This window comes from Erythrolamprus reginae, chromosome 3 (assembly GCF_031021105.1).
Source record: "Erythrolamprus reginae isolate rEryReg1 chromosome 3, rEryReg1.hap1, whole genome shotgun sequence".
Classification (NCBI taxonomy): domain Eukaryota; kingdom Metazoa; phylum Chordata; class Lepidosauria; order Squamata; family Dipsadidae; genus Erythrolamprus; species Erythrolamprus reginae.
Genome location: NC_091952.1, coordinates 3,225,068 through 3,247,109, shown reverse-complemented (window position 1 = coordinate 3,247,109; position 22,042 = coordinate 3,225,068). Strand labels below are relative to the sequence as shown.

Below are 22,042 nucleotides of genomic sequence, written 5' to 3'. Positions count from 1 at the left end.
GCTGATCAACTGCCATGCTGATCAACTATGAGTCAGTGGCCAGGCATCGGAATTTCGATCACGTGACCCCCATGGAGAGAATGCAACAGCCACAAGTGGCTTTTTTTCAGTGCCATTGCAACTTCAGTCCCTAAATGAATCATCAGCAAGTAGGATGCTTGGCTGCATAGCTAGAGGTATAACAAGCAAGAAGAGGGGGATTATGATCCCGCTGTATAGAATATGGTTTTTATATTTCCCCCCTTTAATGGAGCTGTCCCTCCTGCGTGCAGGTGTCCGAAGGCATGGCGTTCATTGAACAGAGGAACTACATCCATCGGGACCTCAGAGCTGCCAACATTTTGGTCTCAGCCCTCCTGGTGTGCAAGATTGCGGACTTCGGCCTGGCCCGCGTGATAGATGACAACGAATACACCGCACGGGAAGGTACAAAGGCAACACAACTCTCATGGACCTCCATCACTTTTCTGGGGAATGTAGATTAATTAGACTTTTAACGCTGAGCTTACCAATCTGAGAGCCCGGGAGATGGTCTTGGGGTCCGTGGGAGATGGGACTGAGTGTCCAGCAGTTCCCTTTTCAAATTTAATTTTCTTCTTCTTTTATTATTATTATTATTATTATTATTATTATTATTATTATTATTTATTGGATTTGTATGCCGCCCCTCTCCGGAGACTCGGGGCGGCTAACAACAGTGATAAAAACAGCATGTAACAATCCAATACTAAAACAACTAAAAACCCTTATTATAAAACCAAACATACACACAAACAAACATACCATGCGTAAATTGTAATGGCCCAGAGGGAAGGAATATCTCAACTCCCCCATGCCTGGCGGTATAAGTGAGTCTTGAGTAGTTTACGAAAGACAGGGAGGGTGGGGGCAGTTCTAATCTCCGGGGGCAGTTGGTTCCAGAGGGCCAGGACCGCCACAGAGAAGGCTCTTCTCCTTGGGCCCGCCAAACGACATTGTTTAGTCGACGGGACCCGGAGAAGGCCAACTCTGTGGGACCTTATCAGTCGCTGGGATTCGTGCAGTAGCAGGCGGTTCCGGAGGTAATCTTTAATTTTTAAGTCGGCCACACACTCACCAGCTTCCGCGCTCCTTCACCTCTCACCAGCACAAACGCTTAGTGTTCTGTTCTGGGCCTACGCAGATGGAAAACTGTTGTGGTTAGCTCTGGCCCAGCTCCTGCCCCAAGGACTGTGGATGTGGGGGAGACATCCACATGCTGCAGGCCTGTTTTGCCCCCCCCCCGGTGGAATCTGATGATGAAGGCTCCTCTGACCAAGAAGACATGAGTGACAGGGAGGAGGAGAGTGGGGCAGACAGCTCAGAAGGAGATCAATTATCTAGCTCCTCCTTGGATTCGGAACAAGAGTTAATGATACAGCCACGCATGTGGAGAGCGATGCATAGGCAGCAACAACTGAGAGATTATTATCAAAGAAAATGAGGCCACCTGTGGTTGGGTGGGGCTGTGGTCATTAGTGAGGCTGCTATAAAGAGCAGCCTGTGGGTTTGGCCATCGTGGAGGATTATCTGATCGTTGTGTTTCGTGCCTGCTTTGCTGACTTTGATCTTTGTGTGCTGATTTTTCCCCGCTTTGAAACTAAACCGGAGCAAAGTGTGTTTCACTTTGTGAAAAAAGGACTGTGAATTGCCTCACAGCTGCAAGCTAAGTATCTCAGAACTGATAAGGGACTTGTATAAATTACCAGTTTGTTTGGAAACGAGTGCTCTTTGCTATACCAAAAGAGGGCTTAGTTTAAGTGAATTTTCATTATAAAGAACATTGTTTTGAATTTTCAAACGCGTGTGTGTCTGAAATTTGTACCTGTGAATTTTTGGGAGGATTCAACCACAGAGCCCAACAGAACAGAAAACCAAGGAAGAATCCCACTCGATGCTATTTTAAATCAAACTTTTTAATATGAGAAGCAGTATTTTACAAGTATTATAGTTCATCTTGACTGCTTTCCCAGTGAAAGCGCAGAAGAGATAAGAGTCCCGGCTGATCAAATCCAATTAACATTCCATAAGCGAGATAAATGTTTTCTGAGTCACACAGACACACACTAACGTCTAAGAGTCTCCTGCTTGGGCAGGGGGTTGGACTAGATGACCTGCAAGGCCCCTTCCGACTCTGTTAATCCTGATCTGCTACTACCTGAAAATTTTCAGGCTAAATCTAACTACCTTGGTTTGGACTTTTTTGCAGGCGCCAAGTTCCCCATCAAATGGACCGCCCCCGAAGCGATCAATTACGGCTCCTTCACCATAAAGTCCGACGTGTGGTCCTTCGGGATCTTGCTGATGGAAATCATCACCTATGGGCAGACTCCGTATCCAGGTGGGTAGCCCAAAAGCTTGACCTCAACACCCAGGGGACTCTTTAACATAACAATAAGCAATGGCTTACTGGGGTTTTCTTTTGCAAAGGCTCAGTCTGGTTTTTAGCAAGAAGACTCCCAAAAAATCCCCACCCTCCTTGATTCAACAACACGGGTTTTGTCTTTCAGAGAGGAAGCGGGTGGCAAAACACACCTTGCGACACAATGTACAAAGGGTGGCCTTTGAGGTGTGGAGGCTGCAATACACACATTTCCCCATTTTGCTAAGTTTGCCTAGGCCAGGGGTAGGTAAATAGAATAGAATAGAATAGAATACCGGTCAATGACTACTTGAGCACGCAACAGATTCAAACTTAATATGAACCGCTCCAAACTTGACTGTAAAAAATATGATTTCAACAAGCGAGTTATCGAAGCGTGGAACTCATTACCGGACTCAATTGTGTCAACCCCTAACCCCCAACATTTCTCCCTTAGACTCTCCACGATTGACCTCTCCAGGTTCCTAAGAGGCCAGTAAGGGGTGTACATAAGTGCACTGGTGTGCCTTTCATCCCCTATCCAATTGTCTTTCCTTTCTTTCACCTATCATATATATTCTCTTCCTTTCATATATCCTCTCCTCTAAGTTCACTATTACCCTTATATATATATTACCACATGTCTATTTTTCTTCCTATGTATTTGTGTATTGGACAAATGAATAAATAAAATAAATAAATAAATAAATAAATAAATAGAATAGAATAGCATATAGAATAGCATATAGAATAGAATAGAATAGAATAAAATAGAATAGAATAAGGAACAGAATTCTTTTTTGGCCGTGACTGGACACACAAGGAATTTGTCTTTGGTGCAGATGCTCTCAGTGTACCTAAAAGAAAAAGATAGATTTGTCAAGAATCATGTGGTACAATGCTTAATTATTGTCATAAGGGTCAAATAAGCAATGAAGAAACAATCAATACTAATAAAAATGAATAAATATTAATAATATTAATGCTAATAAAATTATTAATATTAATAAAAATTAGTAAAGTTGGCTCTTCTATGACTTGTGGACTTCAAATCCCAGAATTCCTGAGCCAATCATGCTAGCTCAGGAATTCTGGGAGTTGAAGTCCACATGTCATTGAAGAGCCAACTTTGCCCACCCCTGGCCTAGGCAATGCAGATTTCGCGATCCTTGGCGTTTGCGACGGAAAGCTCCTCCTCTCCAAATTGTTATCAAATTTTAAGGTTTGAAGGACGGAAAAGGGGATTTGTGGGAGGGTCTTTTGCACTTCCAAATGGATGACCCTGCAAGGCGTCAACAAAAGGAAACACATTATTACAAAACACACAATTTCTAAATCAACATGCTAACGCTGTGGGCCAACACTTCCGGGATTTGCAAGGCAATGGTTGACACGCAAATAACAACGGCTTTAATACTCTGTTCCTTAATGCTGCTGCTTCTCATCCTCATTTCAGAAATGAGATTTCTAAGGCAGGGGTCCCCAAACCCACACCGCATTTCGGACATACATACATTAGAAAGCGTCGAGAGATACTTTACTAAAAGGGCCCTCCACTCCTCCACTTGCAACAGAATCCCCTATACAACTAGACTTACAATCCTAGGTTTAGAAAGTTTAGAACTACGTCGCCTTAAACACGACCTAAACATAGCCCCCTTTCTCTTCTCTATTGGCTTCCGAGTTGGGTTTTACGTTAGGATATTTTATTCATTCATTCATTCATTCATTCATTCATTCATTCATTCATTCATTCATTCATTCTATTTGTCAATCAAGTACAGGATAGTAGTTTATATAAACATAACATAGAAAGTAATGATAAAAGAAGACAATAGGAGAGTAGGACAGGGATGGTAGGCACAATGGTGTGCTTATGCACGCCCCTTACAGACCTCTTAGAAAAGGGGAGAGGTCAACTGAAGACTGTCTAAGGTTGAAGATTTTGGGGTTGGGGGAAGAAACCACAGTCAGGTCGTGCATTCCAGGCACTGACTTCTATTTCTACTAGTTTTTTCTCATCATTCCTATCATCCTTTTCCTCTCACTTAGGATTGTATGACCGTAACTTGTTGCTTGCATCCTAAGATTTGTATTAATATTGTTTCTTCATTGCTTATTTGACCCTTATGATCATCATTAAGTGTTGTACCACATGAGTCTTGACACATGGTCTAAGTATTGCCCACAAGATCATATGCTGCAACGTCCTGCCTGTCAGCGACTACGTCAGCTTCAACCACAACAACACAAGAGCACACAACAGATTTAAACTTAATATTAACCTCTCCAAACTTGACTGTAAAAAATATGACTTCAGTAACCGAGTTCTCGAAGCGTGGAACTCATTACCGGACTCCATAGTGTCATCCCCCAACCCCCAACACTTTACCCTTAGATTATCTACGGTTGACCTCTCCAGATTCCTAAGAGGTCAGTAAGGGGCGAGTACAAGTGCACTAGAGTGCCTTCCATCCCCTGTCCTATTGCTCTCCTATAACTCCTATACCTTTCTTCTATTCCTATATCTCTTCTATTCTTTCATTGATATGTTCTATTACTATATCTTCTTTTCTATTCTTTCATAGATATATTTTACTATGAGTATCTCCTCTATAACCTTCATCATGTATTTTACTATGTGTATATAGGTATACTGTATACCCACTAAAACCCTCATTGTGTATTGGACAAAATAAATAAAATAAATGTATCTTTCTTCTTTTATGTATACTGAGAGCATATACACCAAGACAAATTCTTTGTGTGTCCAATCACACTTGGTCAATAAAGAATTCTATTCTATTCTATTCTGATCACTCAGTTGCTGAAGTCATATTTTCTGCAATCTAGTTTGGAGCGGTTCACGTTAAGTATGAATCTATTACATGCTCGCGGTTGAAGGTGAAGTAGTCATTAACAGGTAGGGCATTTTGGCATATGATTTTGTGAACTATGGTTAGGTGAGTTCGGAGGCGGCGTAGTTGTAAATGGTCTAATTTCAGTATTTCAAGTCTGGTGGAGTAAGGTGTGTTGTTGCGAGCGGAGGAGTGAAGGATTCTTCTTGTGAAATATTTCTGGACTCTCTCGATTGTATTGATGTCACATATGCAATGTGGGTTCCAGACAGGTGAGCTGCTTTCTAGAATTGGTCTGACAAATGTTTGTTTCTTTGTAACGCAGGGAGGACGAATCTGGAAGTGATGCGTGCCTTGGAGCGTGGCTACCGCATGCCACGTCCCCAGGACTGCCCGCAAGAGCTCTACGAGATCATGATGAGGTGTTGGAAGCAGAAACCGGAGGATCGGCCCACGTTCGAGTACATGCAGAGCATCCTGGAGGACTTTTTCACCGGCACGGAAAAGCAGTACCAGCAACAGCCTTAGAAGGGTTGCGTGGCCGCACCGGTGTGGCTCCAGAGGTGGAAGGTTTTGGCTTGGAGGATCCGTGGTTTGGAGGGAAGAGATCTATTTTCCCCAGGTGCCAACCAGATGTCTGGTTTGCAAACCCGCTTGGATTAAGGGATTGAATTGAAAAGCACTTTGCTGTTTTGCTACAAACCCATCAGGCTGCCCTCAGCAGAAACTGCTTCAAGGATGGGAGACTTTTTTTTCTTGATGGCTGTTGTGAAGCCACAACGTTCCTGGTGGAAGTCCCTGGTGGGATGTGTCTGTACAGAAAGTGTGGGTCCGTAGGAGACATTTTGTGTGTATATACAAGGGAGGGAGACGGAGGGGGGGAGAGAAAATGTGTGTGAGAGAGAAAGAAAGAAAGAAAGAAAGAAAGAAAGAAAGAAAGAAAGAAAGAAAGAAAAAGACAGAGAAAGAAAAGAGTGTGTGTGTGCGTGACAGAGAAAAAAAAGAGAGAAAGAGAATGTGTGTGTGAAAGAGCGAGAAAGAGAGTGTGTGTGAGAGAAAGAAAAGAAAGAGGGAAAATGTGTGAAAGAGAGAGAGAGAGAAAAGAGAATGTCTTTGTGTGAAAGAAAGAGAAAAGAAAGAGAAAAGAGAGAAGAGAGTGCGTGTGAAAGAGAAAAGAAAGTGTGTGAAAGAGAGAGAGAATGTGTGAGAGAGAGAAAAAAGAAAGAGTGTGAGAGAAGGATAAAGTGTGTGAGAAAGAGAGAAAAAAGAGAGTATGTGAAAGAGAGTGGGAGTGAGAAAGAAAAGGGAGAAAAGAGAAGAGAAAATGTGTGTGAAAAAGAGAAAGAGAAAGAGAGAAAAGAGTGCATGAAAGAGAGAAAGAAAAGAGTGTGAGAGAGAAAGAAAAAGAGATACTGTGTGTGTGAGAGAGAGAGAGGAGAGAGAGATAAAGAGATAAAGAGATAAAGAGCACCTTGGATAATTAAATTGAGATGTGACTTACAACCACAATTCAGCCCAAAATTTCTGTTGCTCAGCAAGACAGTTGTTAAGGGAGCTTTGTCCCACTTTATGACCTTTCTTGGTACGGTGGTTAAGTGACTCGGTTCAGTTAGTGAACTGGGCTTCCCCACTGACAGATTGTCGGGAGGTCACAAAAGGGGGAATCACGAGATCCCGGGATACTGAAACCGTCGTAAGTACAAACCTGTTGTCAAACCTCTGAATTTTGATCCTGTGACCACAAGGAATGCTGCAACGGTTTGCTTTGCTGGCTGGGGAATTCTGGGAGTTGAAGTCCACAAGTCTTAAAGTGGTCAAAGTTGAAGCCCCCTGCTTTGAAGGAATAGTTGTATGTCGAGGACTTCCTGTATATATATTTTGATTCGTGAGTGGCCTTCGAAAAGCTTCGCCAACTGATTCTTAATGCTAGTTTCTCATTTCCGGATTATTAAACAGGGAAGGAGATTCCTTCAATCAAGCCTACATTTAAGGAAGATCTGGTTTCACTGCGGAGATTCCAAATTAGGGAGGATTATGAGACAATGGCACATTTTAAATCATTGTAAGCTACAAATAATAATTATTCAAATTAATAGAATGAAAAGATAACTATTTTCAATAAAAATTGAAATTCTAAAAAACAGGAAAGCATTGGTGGAATTGTCATTGTTTTGCATTATTTATTTATTTATTTATTTATTCATTCATTCATTTATTTATTTAATTCGACTTCTTTGCTGCCCAATCCCGAAGGACGAAGATACAACAATGATCACTGTTATTGCGTCTTATGATTTATAATGATTGAATTTTATGATTGTGATCATAATAATAATTTAATAATAATAATTTATTAGATTTGCATGCCGCCCTTCTCCAAAGACTCGGGGCGGCTCACAACAGTAATAAAAACAGTATACAATGGAACAAATCTAATAATAAAAATTATATAAAAAACCCCAACTGTTAAAAACCATACAACACATACATACCAAACATAAAATATAAGAAAGCCTGGGGGAGATGTCTTAGTTCCCCCATGCCTGGCGATATAGCTGGGTCTTGAGTAACTTGCGAAAGACAAGGAGGGTGGCGGCTGTTCTAATCTCCGGGAGGAGTTGATTCCAGAGGGCCGTGGCCGCCACAGAGAAGGCTCTTCCCCTGGGGCCCGCCAAACGACATTGTTTGGTCGACGGGACCCGGAGAAGGCCAACTCTGTGGGACCTTATTGGCTGCTGGGATTCGTGCGGTAGAAGGTGGTTCCGGAGGTATTCTGGTCCAATGTCATGAAGGGCTTTAAAGGTTTTAGAGGTCATTTGAATTGTGACCGGAAACCGATCGGCAGCCAGTGCAGGTCACGGAGTGTTGTAGAAACGTGGGTGAATCTAGGAAGCCCCACGATGGCTCTCATGGCCGATCATGATTTATCACTTGTTGTTTGCATGTACACTTTTTTTATTTATAAACACACAAAACAAAACACAAAAAAACATTTAAAAACATTGGATGTTGTGAGACGGACCTGTAGTACAATTCTAAATGTTCTTGTTCTCTATTATGTAGCTAATATTTACATAATATTTACATAATATACATCATTTGTATACATTGTTCTTACTCTGGTATCTCTTCTCATGTTCCCCTTTCTTACCGGACCTCTGTTTAAATTCTCCAATTTTTCTAATTTCTGTTTGATTGTGTATCTTTATAGCTACACTGAGAGGTTTTGCATCAGAGACAAATTCTTAGTGTGTCCCATCACAATTGGCCAATAAATTGTTCTGTTCTGTTCCATTTTGTTCTACTCTGCTTTGCTCTATGCTACGCTATGCTACTCTACTCCATTCTAGTCTATTCCATTCCATCTATCCTATCCTATCCCTGACAGAACAGTTAATCAGTAGAACAACTTGCCACCAGAAGTTGTGAATGCTCCAACACTGTAAGTTTTTGAGAAAGTGTTGGATAACCATTTGTCTGAAGTAGTGTAGGGAAGAAGTTATGGAAATGGGGATGGAGACAATATTTATAAAAAAAGGAGATAGTTGAGAAATTAAAAGGAAATGGATGAGGGGTGATGGAATGCTATGAAAATGTTTTCTTCTTGTTTTTCCATTTATTATAATTACTATCCTAATTGTGATAAGCATTAATTTTAATTTAATTTAATTTAATTAACTTCTATCCCACTGAATCCCATGGTAAAAAAGTCAAATATTACATACTAAAAAAATAAATAAAATCGCATTATAAAACCCAATAAAACTATGCAATCAGAACTAACATACATACCAAATCAATCACACTTCAGCCCTGACAAGATGGTAATATACTGGAAGGCCAGTAGAGTGGGAGCAGTACGAACATTGGGGGGGGGGGGGGGAGTTGGTTCCATAGAGCCAGGGCAACCACAGAGAAGGTCCCGCCAACCTGCATTGCTTAGTTAGCGGGAAGGTCAACCCTGTGAGATCTTATTGGTCTCTGGAGGTATGCAGCAGGAGATGATCCCATAAATAGTCTGGTTCTAAGCCATGTAAGGCTTTATAGGTGATAACCAGCACCTTGAATTGTGACCAGAGACTAATAGGCAGCCAGTGGAGCACGTGGAGCATTGGTGATATATGGGTGTACTTAGTTACACCCATGACAACTTACGTGGCTGCATTCTGGACTATCCGCAGTCTCCGAACTCTGTTCAAGGGTAGCCCCATGTAGAGCGCATTGCAATAATCAAGCTGAATGTTAATTGTTTAGGATCTGATATATATAATTAATATAATTATTTTATTAAGAGTTTCCTGCTTTGTTTATACAGGTTGATTTTGTATATTAGATGGATGAATTGATAATGGTGACAGATTGATTTTTTGACTCACAGTAATTTTCAGACTTCTTTTTTCTTTAATAACTCCTTATTTTTCCATGACAACCTTTTTTCTTGTCTAAATATCTCCCTTATTTTTAGTTCTTTTAAGAGAAGAGAAGCTCAGCCCATTTTGCCTCGGTGAAAATCTTGGTGTATCGAAAGTTAAACCTTAAATCTTGAAATTTAGGGTAACCCATTATATTAATGTAATGTTCACACATTACTTTAACAAATGATCTAGATTGATTTGGGGGTAGTGTACCAGGTCTGCTCCAACCAGTGTATGGATTTCCTCAATGTAAAAACCATTTGTTTAGTGACCATTCAAAGTTACAACAACACTTTAAAAAGTGATTTATGGCCATTGCACCATCGAAATTGGAATACTCAGCAACTGGCATGTATTTATGAGGGTTGCAGTGCCTCTCGTTCATATACAAGTGGTCATACACCATTTGTAACCGTCTCTGTTTTCTCACAAACAAAACCCATAAGGGAAGCCGGGTTCACTTAACGACCACATGGTTCACTTAACAACTGTGGCTGCAGAACTGCAGAAAAAACAATTGCTGCCAACCTGCCTTCCATTGTGTTCTGTCGGGCTCTGTGGTAGACTTCTCCCAAAAATTCACAGGTACAAATTTCAGACACACACACATTTGAAAATTCAAAACAATGTTCTTTATAATGAAAAGTCACTTAAACTAAGCCCTCTTTTGGTATAGCAAAGAGCACTCGTCTCCAAACAAACTGGTAATTTGTACAACTCCCTTATCAGTTCTGTGATACTTAGCTTGCAGCTGTGAGGCAATTCACAGTCCTTCTTCTTTCACAAAGTGAAACACACTTTGCTCTGGTTTAGTTTCAAAGCGGGGAAAAAGCAGCACACAAAAGGTCAAAGTCAGTAGTCACGAAACACAAGGATCAGATAATCCTCCACAATGGCCAAACCCACAGGCTGCTATTTATAGCAGCCTCACTAATGACCCCAGCCCCACCCAACTACAGGTGTCCTCATTTTCTTTGATAATAATCTCTCAGTTGTTGTTGCCTATGCATCGCTCTCCGCATGCGTGGCTGTATCATTAACTCTTGTTCTGAATCCAAGGAGGAGCTAGAGAATTGATCTCCTTCTGAGCTGTCTGCCACACTCTCCTCCTCCCTGTCACTCATGTCTTCTTGGTCAGAGGAGCTTTCATCAGCAGATTCCACCAGGGTGGGGGCAAAACAGGCCTGCAGCATGTGGATGTCTCCCCCACATCCACAGTCCTTGGGGCAGGAGCTGGGCCAGAACTAACCACAACACATTGAGAACCTGTATACTGCATGAGTCAAAAAGAAAATATTTACGGACCCCTCACACCCTGGACATAAACTGTTTCAATTCCTACCCTCAAAACGTCGCTACAGAGCACTGCATACCAAGACAACTAGACACAAGAACAGTTTTTCCACAAACGCCATTACTCTGCTAAACAAATAATTCCCTCAACCCTGTCAAATTATTTACTAAGTGTGTACTACTATTACTACTAGTTTTTTCTCATCATTCTTATCACCCATTTCCTTCCACTTATCACTGGATGACTGTAATTTGTTGCTTGTGTCCTTACATTTTTATTAATATTGTTTCCTCATTACTTATTTCACCCCTATGACAATCATTAAGTGTTGTACCACATGATTATTGATAAATGTATACTTCCTTTTATGTACACTGAGAGCATCTGCCCCAAAGACAAATTCCTTGTGTCCAACCACACTTGGCCAATAAAGAATTCTATTCTATTCTATTCTATTCTATTCTAAAAAGGTCGTAGAATGGGGCAAAACTCAGTAAAACAATTGATAAACCACAGTGGCCAAGTTTGTACAACAGATTAAATCAGGGGATTTCCAACCTTGACAATTTTAATATTTGTAGGACTTCAACTTGCAGAATTGGCTCACTTAATGACCCAGTGTTTGCTTAATGACTGTAGTAGTCACTTAAAGCCTAATATGGGTATAGAAAATTACATCTCTACTGAAGAAGGCGACCCTTAAAGCCTCATTCTGATGGTCGTGCCTTTTAAACCAAAGTTGACTCTTGACAGCCGCACAAATCAATTGTCTCCTTTGAAAAACCTTTAAAAACCTTCTGAGCATTCTAGCACTGCCCTTAAAAAAGATGGCGCCCGCTCTCCACATCCATGCACATAGAGGGGGCGCCTTGCCATCTTGGCCATGGCACCGCCTCCAACACGGGACTCGCCCGCATCAAAGATGGCGGAAAGAGCCTCAACTCCACCTGCAGCCAAGATGGAAACAAGGCCAAAAGGCGGAAAAGGCCCAACGCCCTCATTTTCCCCAACTCTCCTCTTCCCTTCGGCGACGGCTGCAACAGCTAGTCCGGATTTTCCCGGGCGGTGATGAGGACGAGAAATGAAGTGTGAGGGGCCGGGCCAGGTCGGTCTGGGCCTTTCAACTCAGCCACGGCCGCCGTCTCCATAGCGACCGGCCGCCTCAGCCAATGGAAACTACTTCCGGTGACGTCGGCGCCGACACGTGGATCCAAGATGGCGGCCCCGGGGGCTTTGGTGAGTGGGGCGCCGGCGCTGAGGGCCTGTGGGGGAGAGACGGGGGTCTCGGGGGGGACGTCGTCGGGGGCGACCGTGCCCTTCGGAGGGGGGGCGAGGAAGAGCTTTGAACCCCGTCTCAGGGGAGGGGCATCTCTCCCCGAGACCTCCCCCAAAATTCCTTCCCTTGCGAAACTAAGAGAGTCGCCTCAAGTGAGGGTGGGGGTCTCATGAGGGGGATAATATATACATTTATTTATTTATTTACTTGTTTTGTCACGTACGTATTGGTGGTACACAAAGATATAATATTTATATACATGATACTAGTAAAATTAGGTTTCAGCCCCCTGGCCAACGAAATGACATACTATATGATTGAACTGGTATGATAGTTTTTAAATATTGGATTTTTAGATTGTAATTTTAAATTAATTACATTTGCCGTTGTACTGTATTGTTATATTATATGCTGTTAACCGCCTGGAGTCCTCGGAGAAGGGCAGCATACAATCTAATAAGTAAATAAATAAATAATCAAAAGAAAGAGAGAGAGAGAAAGATAGAAAGAAAGATAGATAGACAGATAGATAGATTAGGACAGGATGGAAGGCACTCTGGTGCACTTATGCACGGCCCTTATGCCCCCCCCCCAATGACAGGGGGGCCAAATGTCTCTTGAGGGGGCTCTTGGGGTGGTCTATAAAGACATGGAGGAGAGGACAGGATCTTGACAGGATCCCTTCTGAGACGGACAGGCGGTCCTTGACTTACAACAGTTCGCTTAGTGGTCCTTGGAAGTTACAGCTGCGCTGAAAAGAGGGATGCAGCTGAGTTTAAAAAGTGCTCCTTTACTTAATTTTTTGAGGGGGTGGGGACTGGGGAGTCCCCATGCTTGGGTGTCTTTTAAGAGAATAGAATAGAATTCTTTATTGGTCAAGTGGGATTGGACACACAAGGAATTTGTCTTTGGTGCAGATGCTCTCTGTGTACATAAAAGAAAAGGACAAATTTGTGAAGAATCGTGAAGTACAATACTTAATGATTGTCATAGAGGTCAAATAAGCAATGAGGAAACAATATTAATAAAAATCGTAAGGACACAAGCAACAAATTACAGTCATACAGTCATAAGTGGGAGGAAATGGATGATAAGAATAAAAAGAAAAAACTAGTAGTAATATTAGTGCAGACTTAGTAAATACACTGCTCTAAAAAAATAAAGGGAGCACTTAAGCAACACAATATAACTCCAAGTAAATCAAACTTTGTGAAATCAAACTGTCCACCTAGGAAGCAACACGGATTGACAATCAATTTCATTTTGTTCTCAGCACATTTAACTTTGTACAGAACAAAGTATTTAATGAGAATATTTCATTTGTTCAGATCAAGGATATGTTATTTGAGTATTCCCTTTTTTTTTGAGCAGTATATACAGACTGTCAAACTGGGTTCCACCACCATCACCATCAGGGAGGGTCCAGATGGTTTATCTCTCTTTTTTATTTAGCACAAGTACTTTTTGTGGATTTTGATTGATTGATTGATTGATGTTCCCTCAAGTCATAGTTGACTCTAGGTGAGTGGTCTTCAACCTTGGTTACTTTAAGGCTTGTGGAACTCTGGGAGTTGAAGTCCACAAGTGTTAAAAGTTGTCAAGGTTGGAGACCCCTGAAGTTTCAGTTACCTGTGATGATGTTATTATTTATTTATTTATTGTATTTATATGCTGCTCACTCCAAACGGACTCTGAGCGGCTAACAATAGGAATAAATACAACAATAGGTAACCTGATAGGTACCTATTGTTGTATTTGATATGGTTACCTATCAGCATATACATTCGATTGTTTCTGCTACCTTATTTACATTACCTGTTTGAAAGTTCCTTTTAATACTTTCAGCATTATCTTTCATTCTCTTTTAAATTGCCATACCTTTTAGCTTTTAAGGGCGATAAGTGAAAGTAGCTGATTATTATATTAGTTTATATAATACAGTATAATAACTGTGTTGGAAAGGACCTTGGAGGTCTTCTAGTCCAGTGATTTTCAACCTTTTTTGAGCCGCGGCACATTTTTTACATTTTAAAATCCTGGGGCACACCACCAACCAAAATGACACAAAATGACACCCTAAGACACTTTCCTCTCTTTTCCCATCCCTGTCTCCTCCCCACGTTTGTGTGTGTGTGTGTCCAAAAACAGGTGAGGGCTGGGGGTTTTTCCTGTCTTATTCTTTGGGTGCTTTTTATCATATGCTTTAAATGAAGAGTCACTTCTCTCTCTCTTTTGTTTCTCTCTCTTTCCTCTCATTCTCTGTCTCAATCATTTTCTCATTTCTCTTTTTTCCTCCCTTTTTGCTCATTTATCTCTCTCTCTCTCTTGCTTTCTTTCTCTCTGACACTTGCTTTCTCTCTCTTTCTCTCTTTTCTTTCTCTCTCTTGCTTTCTCTCTCTCACTCTTTCTCTATCTCTTTCTCTCTCTCTCTCTCTCTTTCTTTCTCTCTCTCACTCTCTCACTCAGCAAAAAGTTGCAAGACTGGAACCTGAGCTTCCTTTTTCGCGGCACACCTGACCATGTCTCGCGGCACACTAGCGTGCCACGGCACAGTGGTTGAAAAACACTGTTCTAGTCCAACCCCCTGCTTAGGCAGGAAATCCTACACCACTTTAGACAAATGGTTATCCAACATCATATTAAAATCTTCCAGCGTTGGAGCGTTGAAATAGATGTCCAAGGGCTGCCTCTATGTTGGTTGAGGCAGGCAGGATTCTCTTGGGTTCCATTTGTTGGGGGTCAAGGGAAAGGGAGGGTTTTTCCCTCTCTTTCTGCTCAAGATCTCCATGTACAATTGGTGGGCCACTGTTACACAGAATGCTGGATTCGATGGGTTTTGGCCCAATTCAGTATAGCTCTTCTTATGTTCTTAGCATTCACAACTTCTGGAGGAAAGCTGTTCCACTAGTTAATTGTTCTAACTGTCAGGAAATTTCTCCTAGGTTGCTTCTCTTCTTGTTTAGTTCCCACCCATTGCTTCTTGTCCTACCCTCAGGTGCTTTGGAGAATAGTTGGACCACCCACTTCTTTGTGGCAACCCCTGAGATATTGGAAGGCTGCTATCATGTCTCCCCTGGTCCTTATTTTCATTAAACTAGCCCTGCCCAGTTCCTGCAACTGTTCTTCAGATGTTTTAGCCTCCAGTCCCCTGATAATCTTTGTTGCCCTTCCCCTATGCGTTACTTTTACAGGTTTATTATGTCTATATTAAGGTGTTATTTTCTGACTTTAATATCTGTGAGGGATGGAATGTGGAAGGAACATTTCGTAGAGTCCTGTTAAAACAATCCGCCTTTCAGAAAGTTTACCTGAACTTAAACCCCAATGGTTTTATATGAAAGGTTTGTGATAACCCTCAGGTCATAAGTCCCAAAAATATCCAAATGCAGTTTGAATAGTGTCATAGAACCCTGCAACTTGAATGAGCTGCCTTTTAGCAGTTGGCAAGGGAAGAAAGTGTCCTATTTTTCCTCTTCCCCAAGTCACAGAGGATGTGGTGGAGACAGGATAGGGAAAGTGGTAAGTTGATCTTTGACCATTTTGGTGGCATGGGAAAGCCGCTTCCTGCCACAGATTGCTCAATGCCGTCTGGGGCTTCCCACATGGAATGAAACATTTTACAGGAACAGGACTGAAGAAGTACAGATTAAAGATGTGGAAGTTTTTGTAAAATCAAATCAAGCTCATTCTTTGTCAAGTAGACCAGGCGAAATTGAAGCCTTGTTTGAAAAGAAACCATCACCGTATATGATAGAAAAAACCTTGTTCTTTCTAATGAAGGCGATTGAAGGTGAGGAAACAGAGCAGAAGAGAAGGATTGAGGGGTCGTGATTTCTGACAGTCTCCAAATGGGTGAACAGTGCAGTCAGGCGGTAGGGAAAGCAAGTAGAATGCTTGGCTGCATAGCTAGAAGTATAACAAGCAGGAAGAGGGAGATTGTGATCCCGCTGTATAGAGTGCTGGTGAGACCACATTTGGAATACTGTGTTCAGTTCTGGAGACCTCACCTACAAAAAGATATTGACAAAATTGAAGGGGTCCAAAGACGGGCTACAAGAATGGTGGAAAGTCTTAAGCATAAAACTTATCAGGAAAGACTTCATGACTTCAATCTGTATAGTCTGGAGGACAGAAGGGAAAGGGGGACATGATCGAAACATTTAAATATGTTAAAGGGTTAAATACGGTTCAGGAAGGAAGTGTTTCTAATAGGAAAGTGAACACAAGAACAAGCAAACGCTGGCTGGGGAATTCTGGGAGTTGAAGTCCAAATATCTTCAAGTTGCCAAGGTTGGGAAACACTGCTCTAGGGATTTGGGCCATAGAAATACTATACTGCTCAAAGAAATAAAGTCAACACTCAAAGAACACACCCTAGATCTGAATGAATGAAATATTCTCATTGAATACTTTGTTCTGTACAAAGTTGACTGTGCACAACAGCAGGTGAAATTGATTGTCCATCAGTGTTGCTTCCTAAGTGGACAGTTTGATTTCACAGAACTTTGATTTACTTGGAGCTATATTCCATTGTTTAAGTGTTCCCTTTATATTTTGAGCAGTGTATAATTATATAAAAGAAATAAATAAAATTCCTACTCCTTCCAAAAAAAGTTTTTTTCAGTTCTGACGAGGTGCTAACAATTTTCCGTGGTGTGCAGGATTTTTTTCATTCCTACTCCCTCCAAATAAGTGTTTGCAGGCTTGTTTTCATTGCTACTCCCTCATTGCTACTCTCTCCAAATAAGGTTTCTTTAAAGCCCTCAACAGGGGATAAAATAATGTGCTGAAACAGACCAGACTAAGAATGCTAGCCAGATGAATACCTGGTAGGCAGATTTGCCCCCCTATTTTCCTCCCCCAAAACTAATAATCCTGTGCGTCTTAATACTCTAAAAATGTGGTAAATCCCTGTAAGGCAAAAATGTTCTTTTTCCAGAGATTGTTCTGGTCAGAATGTAAATCTGGGGGAATCTGTCTGGTCTCCTGGCTAAGGAGTGCCCGGAAGGGAAGGATGTCATTATCTACCACAAGTGGTTTGCACCCATTGCAGTCCTTCCTGGATCAGGAACTGTGACTCATGCCCTTGTCACCTTGCCATGTCATCTGTCAATGCCTGCCACTCTGCACGGGACACCCTCTGTCAGATGTTTCAGAAACTTTTTAGAATAAAATAAGAGTTCTTTATTGGCCAAGTGTGATAGGACGCACAAGGAATTTGTTTTTGGTGCAGATGCTCTCAGTGTGTACATAAAATAAAATATACATTTGTCAAGAATCATGAGGTACAACACAATGATTGTCATAGGTCGCTGGGATTGTCACGAATCCCAGCGACCGATTAGGTCCCACAGAGTGGACCATCTCCAGGTCCCGTCAACTAAACAATGTCGTTTGGCGGGACCCATGGGAAGAGCCTTCTCTGTGGCGGCCCCGGCCCTCTGGAACCAACTCCCTCCAGAGATCAGAATTACCCCCACCCTCCTCGCCTTTCGTAAGCTCCTTAAAACCCACCTCTGCCGTCAGGCATGGGGGAACTGAGATATTCTTTCCCCCTGGGCCTCTACAGTTTATGCATGGTATGTCAGTAAGTATGTCTGGTTTTTATAATATGGGTTTTTAGTTGTTTTATTATTGCATTGCTACATATTGTTTTTATTACTGTTGTTATCCGCCCCGAGTCCACGGAGAGGAGCGGCATACAAATCCAATAAATAATAATAATAATAATAATAATAATAATAATAATAATAATAATAGGGGTCAAATAAGCAATGAAGAAACAATATCAATAAAAATCTTAAGGACACAAGCAACAAGTTACAGTCATACAATCATAAGTGGGAGGAAAAGGATGATAGGAATGATGAGAAAAAACGAATAGTAATAGCAGACTTAGTAAATAGTTTGACAGTGTTGAGGGAATTTTTTGTTTAGCATTCAGGAAAAAACTGTTCTTGTGTCTAGTTGTCTTGGTGTGCAGTGCTCTGTAGTGATGTTTTGAGGGTCGGAGTTGAAATATACTGCTCAAAAGAATAAAGGGAATACTTAAACAACACAATATAACTCCAAGTAATTCAAACTTCTGTGAAATCAAATTGTCCATTTTGGAAGCAACACTGATTGACAATTTCACATGTTATTGTGCACCTTCAACCTTGTACAGAACAAAGTATTCAATGAGAATATTTCATTCATTCAAATCTAAGATGTGTTATTTGAGTGTTCCCTTTAATTTTTTTTGAGCAGTGTAGTTTATCTGCAGGATGGTTGGGGTCCATAAATATTTTCCCCACCCTCTTTTTGACCCGTGCAGTATCCAGGTCCTCAATGAAAGGCAGGTTGTCAGCCATTGTTTTTTCTGCAGTTCTGATTCTCCTCTGAAGTCTGTGTCGGTCTTTTTGGGATGCTGAACTGAACCAGACAGTGATAGAGGTGCAGATGACAGACTCAGTGATTCCTCTGTAGAACCGGATCAGCAGGTCCTTGGGTAGTTGGAGCTTCCTGAGTTGGTGCAAAAAGAAGATCCTTTGTTGTGCATTTTTATGTAGAAACATAGAAACATAGAAGTCTGATGGCAGAAAAAGACCTCATGGTCCATCTAGTCTGCCCTTATACTATTTTCTGTATTTTATCTTAGGATGGATATATGTTTATCCCAGGCATGTTTAAATTCAGTTACTGTGGATTTACCAACCACGTCTGCTGGAAGTTTGTTCCAAGGACCTACTACTCTTTCAGTAAAATAATATTTTCTCATGTTGCTTCCGATCTTTCCCCCAACTAACCTCACATTGTGTCCCCTTGTTCTTGTGTTCACTTTCCTATTAAAAACACTTCCCTCCTGGACCTTATTTAACCCTTTAACATATTTCAATGTTTCGATCATGTCCCCCTTTTCCTTCTGTCCTCCAGACTATACAGATTGAGTTCATTAAGTCTTTCCTGATACGTTTTATACTTAAGACCTTCCACCATTCTTGTAGCCCGTCTTTGGACCCATTCAATTTTGTCAATATCTTTTTGTAGGTGAGGTCTCCAGAACTGAACACAGTATTCCAAATGGGGTCTCACCAGCACTCTATATAGCGGGATCACAATCTCCCTCTTCCTGCTTGTTATACCTCTAGCTATGCAGCCAAGCATTCTATTTGCTTTCTCTACCGCCTGAATGCACTGTTCACCCATTTTGAGACTGTCAGAAATCACTACCCCTAAATCCTTTTCTTCTGAAGTTTTTGCTAACACAGAACTGCCAATACAATACTCAGATTGAGGATTCCTTTTCCCCAAGTGCATTATTTTACACGATGTTTTTGATGACATTTTTGACGTTAGGGGACCATTTTAGGTCAATATTCAATAGAACCTAGAAATTTGAAGGTCTCGCCTGTTGGTACTGTGTTTTATTTCCCATGTGCCATCTGCTCCCGAGTGGCATCATATCCAGCCATATAGTCTGTACCAGGAGGGTGAAGTCCTCTGACGTCCACTACCGGTTCGCGTCACGCATGCAGGCACTACTGTGTTCGCTACTAGTTCGCGTCGGACCTCAGGCACTACTCTGCTGCATTGAAAAAGGAGCATTTTGAAGAGATCGGAGTCTACAAAGTGAATTAGAACAGCAAGGGGTGGGTGGGAAATCAGCTGTGCCACGTGATTTAGATTAGCTAGAAAGTAGGAAATATCTCAAGGACCGCCTTCTGCCGCACGAATCCCAGCGACCAGTTAGGTCCCACAGTGTGGGTCTTCTCCAGGTCCTGTCAACTGAACAAGGTCGCTTGGCGGGATCCAGGGGAAGAGCCTTCTCTGTGGCGGCCCCGGCCCTCTGGAACCAACTCCCCCCAGAGATTAGAATTGCCCCCACCCTCCTTGCCTTTTGTAAGCTTCTTAAAACCCACCTCTGCCTCCAGGCATGGGGGAACTGAGATATTCTTTCCCCCTAGGCCTTTACAATTTATGCATGGTATGTCTGTATGTATGTTTGGTTTTATAATAAGGATTTTTAACTGTTTTAATATTGGATTGTTTATATGCTGTTTTTATTACTGTTGTTAGCCGCCCCGAGTCTACGGAGAGGGGCAACATACAAATCAAATCAATCAATCAATCAATCCTGTTTTCTAGCCAATGTAGATCACGCAACACAGCTGATCACCGGATATACCAGTTCGCCCGAATTGGTAGCAATTTTTTTATACCAGTTCGGGCAAATCAGTCTGAACTGGTAGAATTTCACCACTGGTCTGTAAGGATTTTCAGTCATCCAGATCACAGTTGTCCCAAAGGTGTTTTTTCGGGAAGCAACTGGACTTTCTGTTTTTTTTTTCTTTGAAGATGTTTTGCTTCTTATCCAAGAAGCTTCTTCACCACTGACTGGAGGGTAGAGAATGGAAGAATTTACAAGGGTTATCCAGAAAGTAAGGTTACAAGGCCCGTAGCTCTCGCGGGGAATGTTCTCCGGGGAAGTTGGTGTTACTTTTGTATAGCCGGAAGCCAGCGGAAGAGAACGAGCGGTGCCAGGGGTCAGTAGATTTATTGATTTATTGATTGATTTTGTCCAATACACAATGAGGGTTTTAGTGGGTATACACATAGTAAAATACATAATGAAGGTTATAGAGGAGGTACTCATAGTAAAATATATTTAAGAAAGAGTAGAAGAGAAGATATAAGAATAAAACATATCAATGAAAGAACAGAAGAAGAGATATAGGAATAGAAGAAAGGTATAGGAGATATAGGAAAGCAATAGGACAGGGGACGGAAGGCACTCTAGTGCACTTGTACTCGCCCCTTATTGACCTCTTAGGAATCTGGATAGGTGAACCATAGATAATCTAAGGGTAAAGTGTTGGGGGTTTGGGGATGACATTATGGAGTCCGGTAATGAATTCCACGCTTTGACAACTCGGTTACTGAAGTCATATTTTTTATAGTCAAGTTTGGAGCGGTTACTATTAAGTTTATATCTGTTGTGTGCTCTTGTGTTGTTGTGGTTGAAGCTGAAGTAGTCGCTGACAGGCAGGACGTTGCAGCATATGATCTTGTGAGCAATACTTAGATCATGTTTAAGGCATCTTAATTCCAGGCTTTCTAGGCCCAGGATTGTCAGTCTAGTCTCGTCGGGTATTCTGTTTTGAGTAGAGGAGTGAAGGGCTCTTCTGGTGAAGTATCTCTAGACATTTTCAAGGGTGTTAATGTCTGTGATCTTCGACTGGCGTTGTGGGGAAGGTTAGAGAGGAGCGTCCTCATTTCGTTTCCTTCCAAGGGCGAAGTGCCCGCTATAATACGCTACCTGAATGCGAAGGGCAGGAACGCTGAATTAAATGAATGAATGAATGAATAGTAAAGAATAATGGATAACAATTAATAAATAAATAAACAAGCAAGCAAAGAAACAAACTGGACAATCTTTCTTGAGTATCTCCTATTCCGAACAGAGGTGACACCCTGGTGACAGGCATCTCGTTTTTGTCTTGGCAGAGGTTTACGTGCCCGTTCCTCCTCTTGTGGCATGGGGTGAGCTGCTTCTACGTGCCAGGCGTGGCTCCCATCAACTTTCACCGGAATGCCCCCGTGGAAATCAAGGTAAGAGTTTCATGTCCTCTAGAACTGGACCCAACTGTAGAATCCTGGCCACGTCTGATCATGCTAGTTTTGTCATCAACCCGAGAAGGAAGGAAGGAAGGAAGGAAGGAAGGAAGGAAGGAAGGAAGGAAGGAAGGAAGGAAGGAAGGAAGGAAGGAAGGAAGGGTGTTCAGCAAACCTGCAAATAGGGAAATCACGGAATTATCAGGGAAATCAGCAGTTCGGGAA

The 22,042-nt window shown here is 41.8% G+C and overlaps 2 protein-coding genes across 4 annotated transcripts in view; both read left to right on the top strand.

The window, feature by feature from the left end:
- The window catches only part of HCK (HCK proto-oncogene, Src family tyrosine kinase), a 45,759-nt gene extending 38,380 nt beyond the window's left edge, over window positions 1-7,379 (top strand). For both annotated transcript variants that reach the window (XM_070744401.1, XM_070744402.1), the window contains exons 11-13: window positions 273-426; window positions 2,228-2,359; window positions 5,564-7,379. In XM_070744401.1, the coding sequence (XP_070600502.1) occupies window positions 273-426; window positions 2,228-2,359; window positions 5,564-5,766 (489 nt within the window). In that variant the 3' untranslated portion in view covers window positions 5,767-7,379. The remainder of the gene's footprint in view (window positions 1-272; window positions 427-2,227; window positions 2,360-5,563) is intronic.
- A 4,682-nt stretch (window positions 7,380-12,061) lies between these two features.
- TM9SF4 (transmembrane 9 superfamily member 4) overlaps window positions 12,062-22,042 on the top strand; it is a 44,146-nt gene continuing 34,165 nt past the window's right edge. Inside the window, exons 1-2 of one of the 2 annotated variants that reach the window (XM_070744400.1) lie at window positions 12,062-12,183; window positions 21,710-21,814. In XM_070744400.1, coding sequence (XP_070600501.1) covers window positions 12,163-12,183; window positions 21,710-21,814 — 126 coding nt within the window. In that variant the 5' untranslated portion in view covers window positions 12,062-12,162. Of the gene's footprint in view, window positions 12,184-12,509; window positions 12,549-21,709; window positions 21,815-22,042 lie in introns of those variants that run through there. The other variant, XM_070744399.1, reaches the window with a different exon arrangement.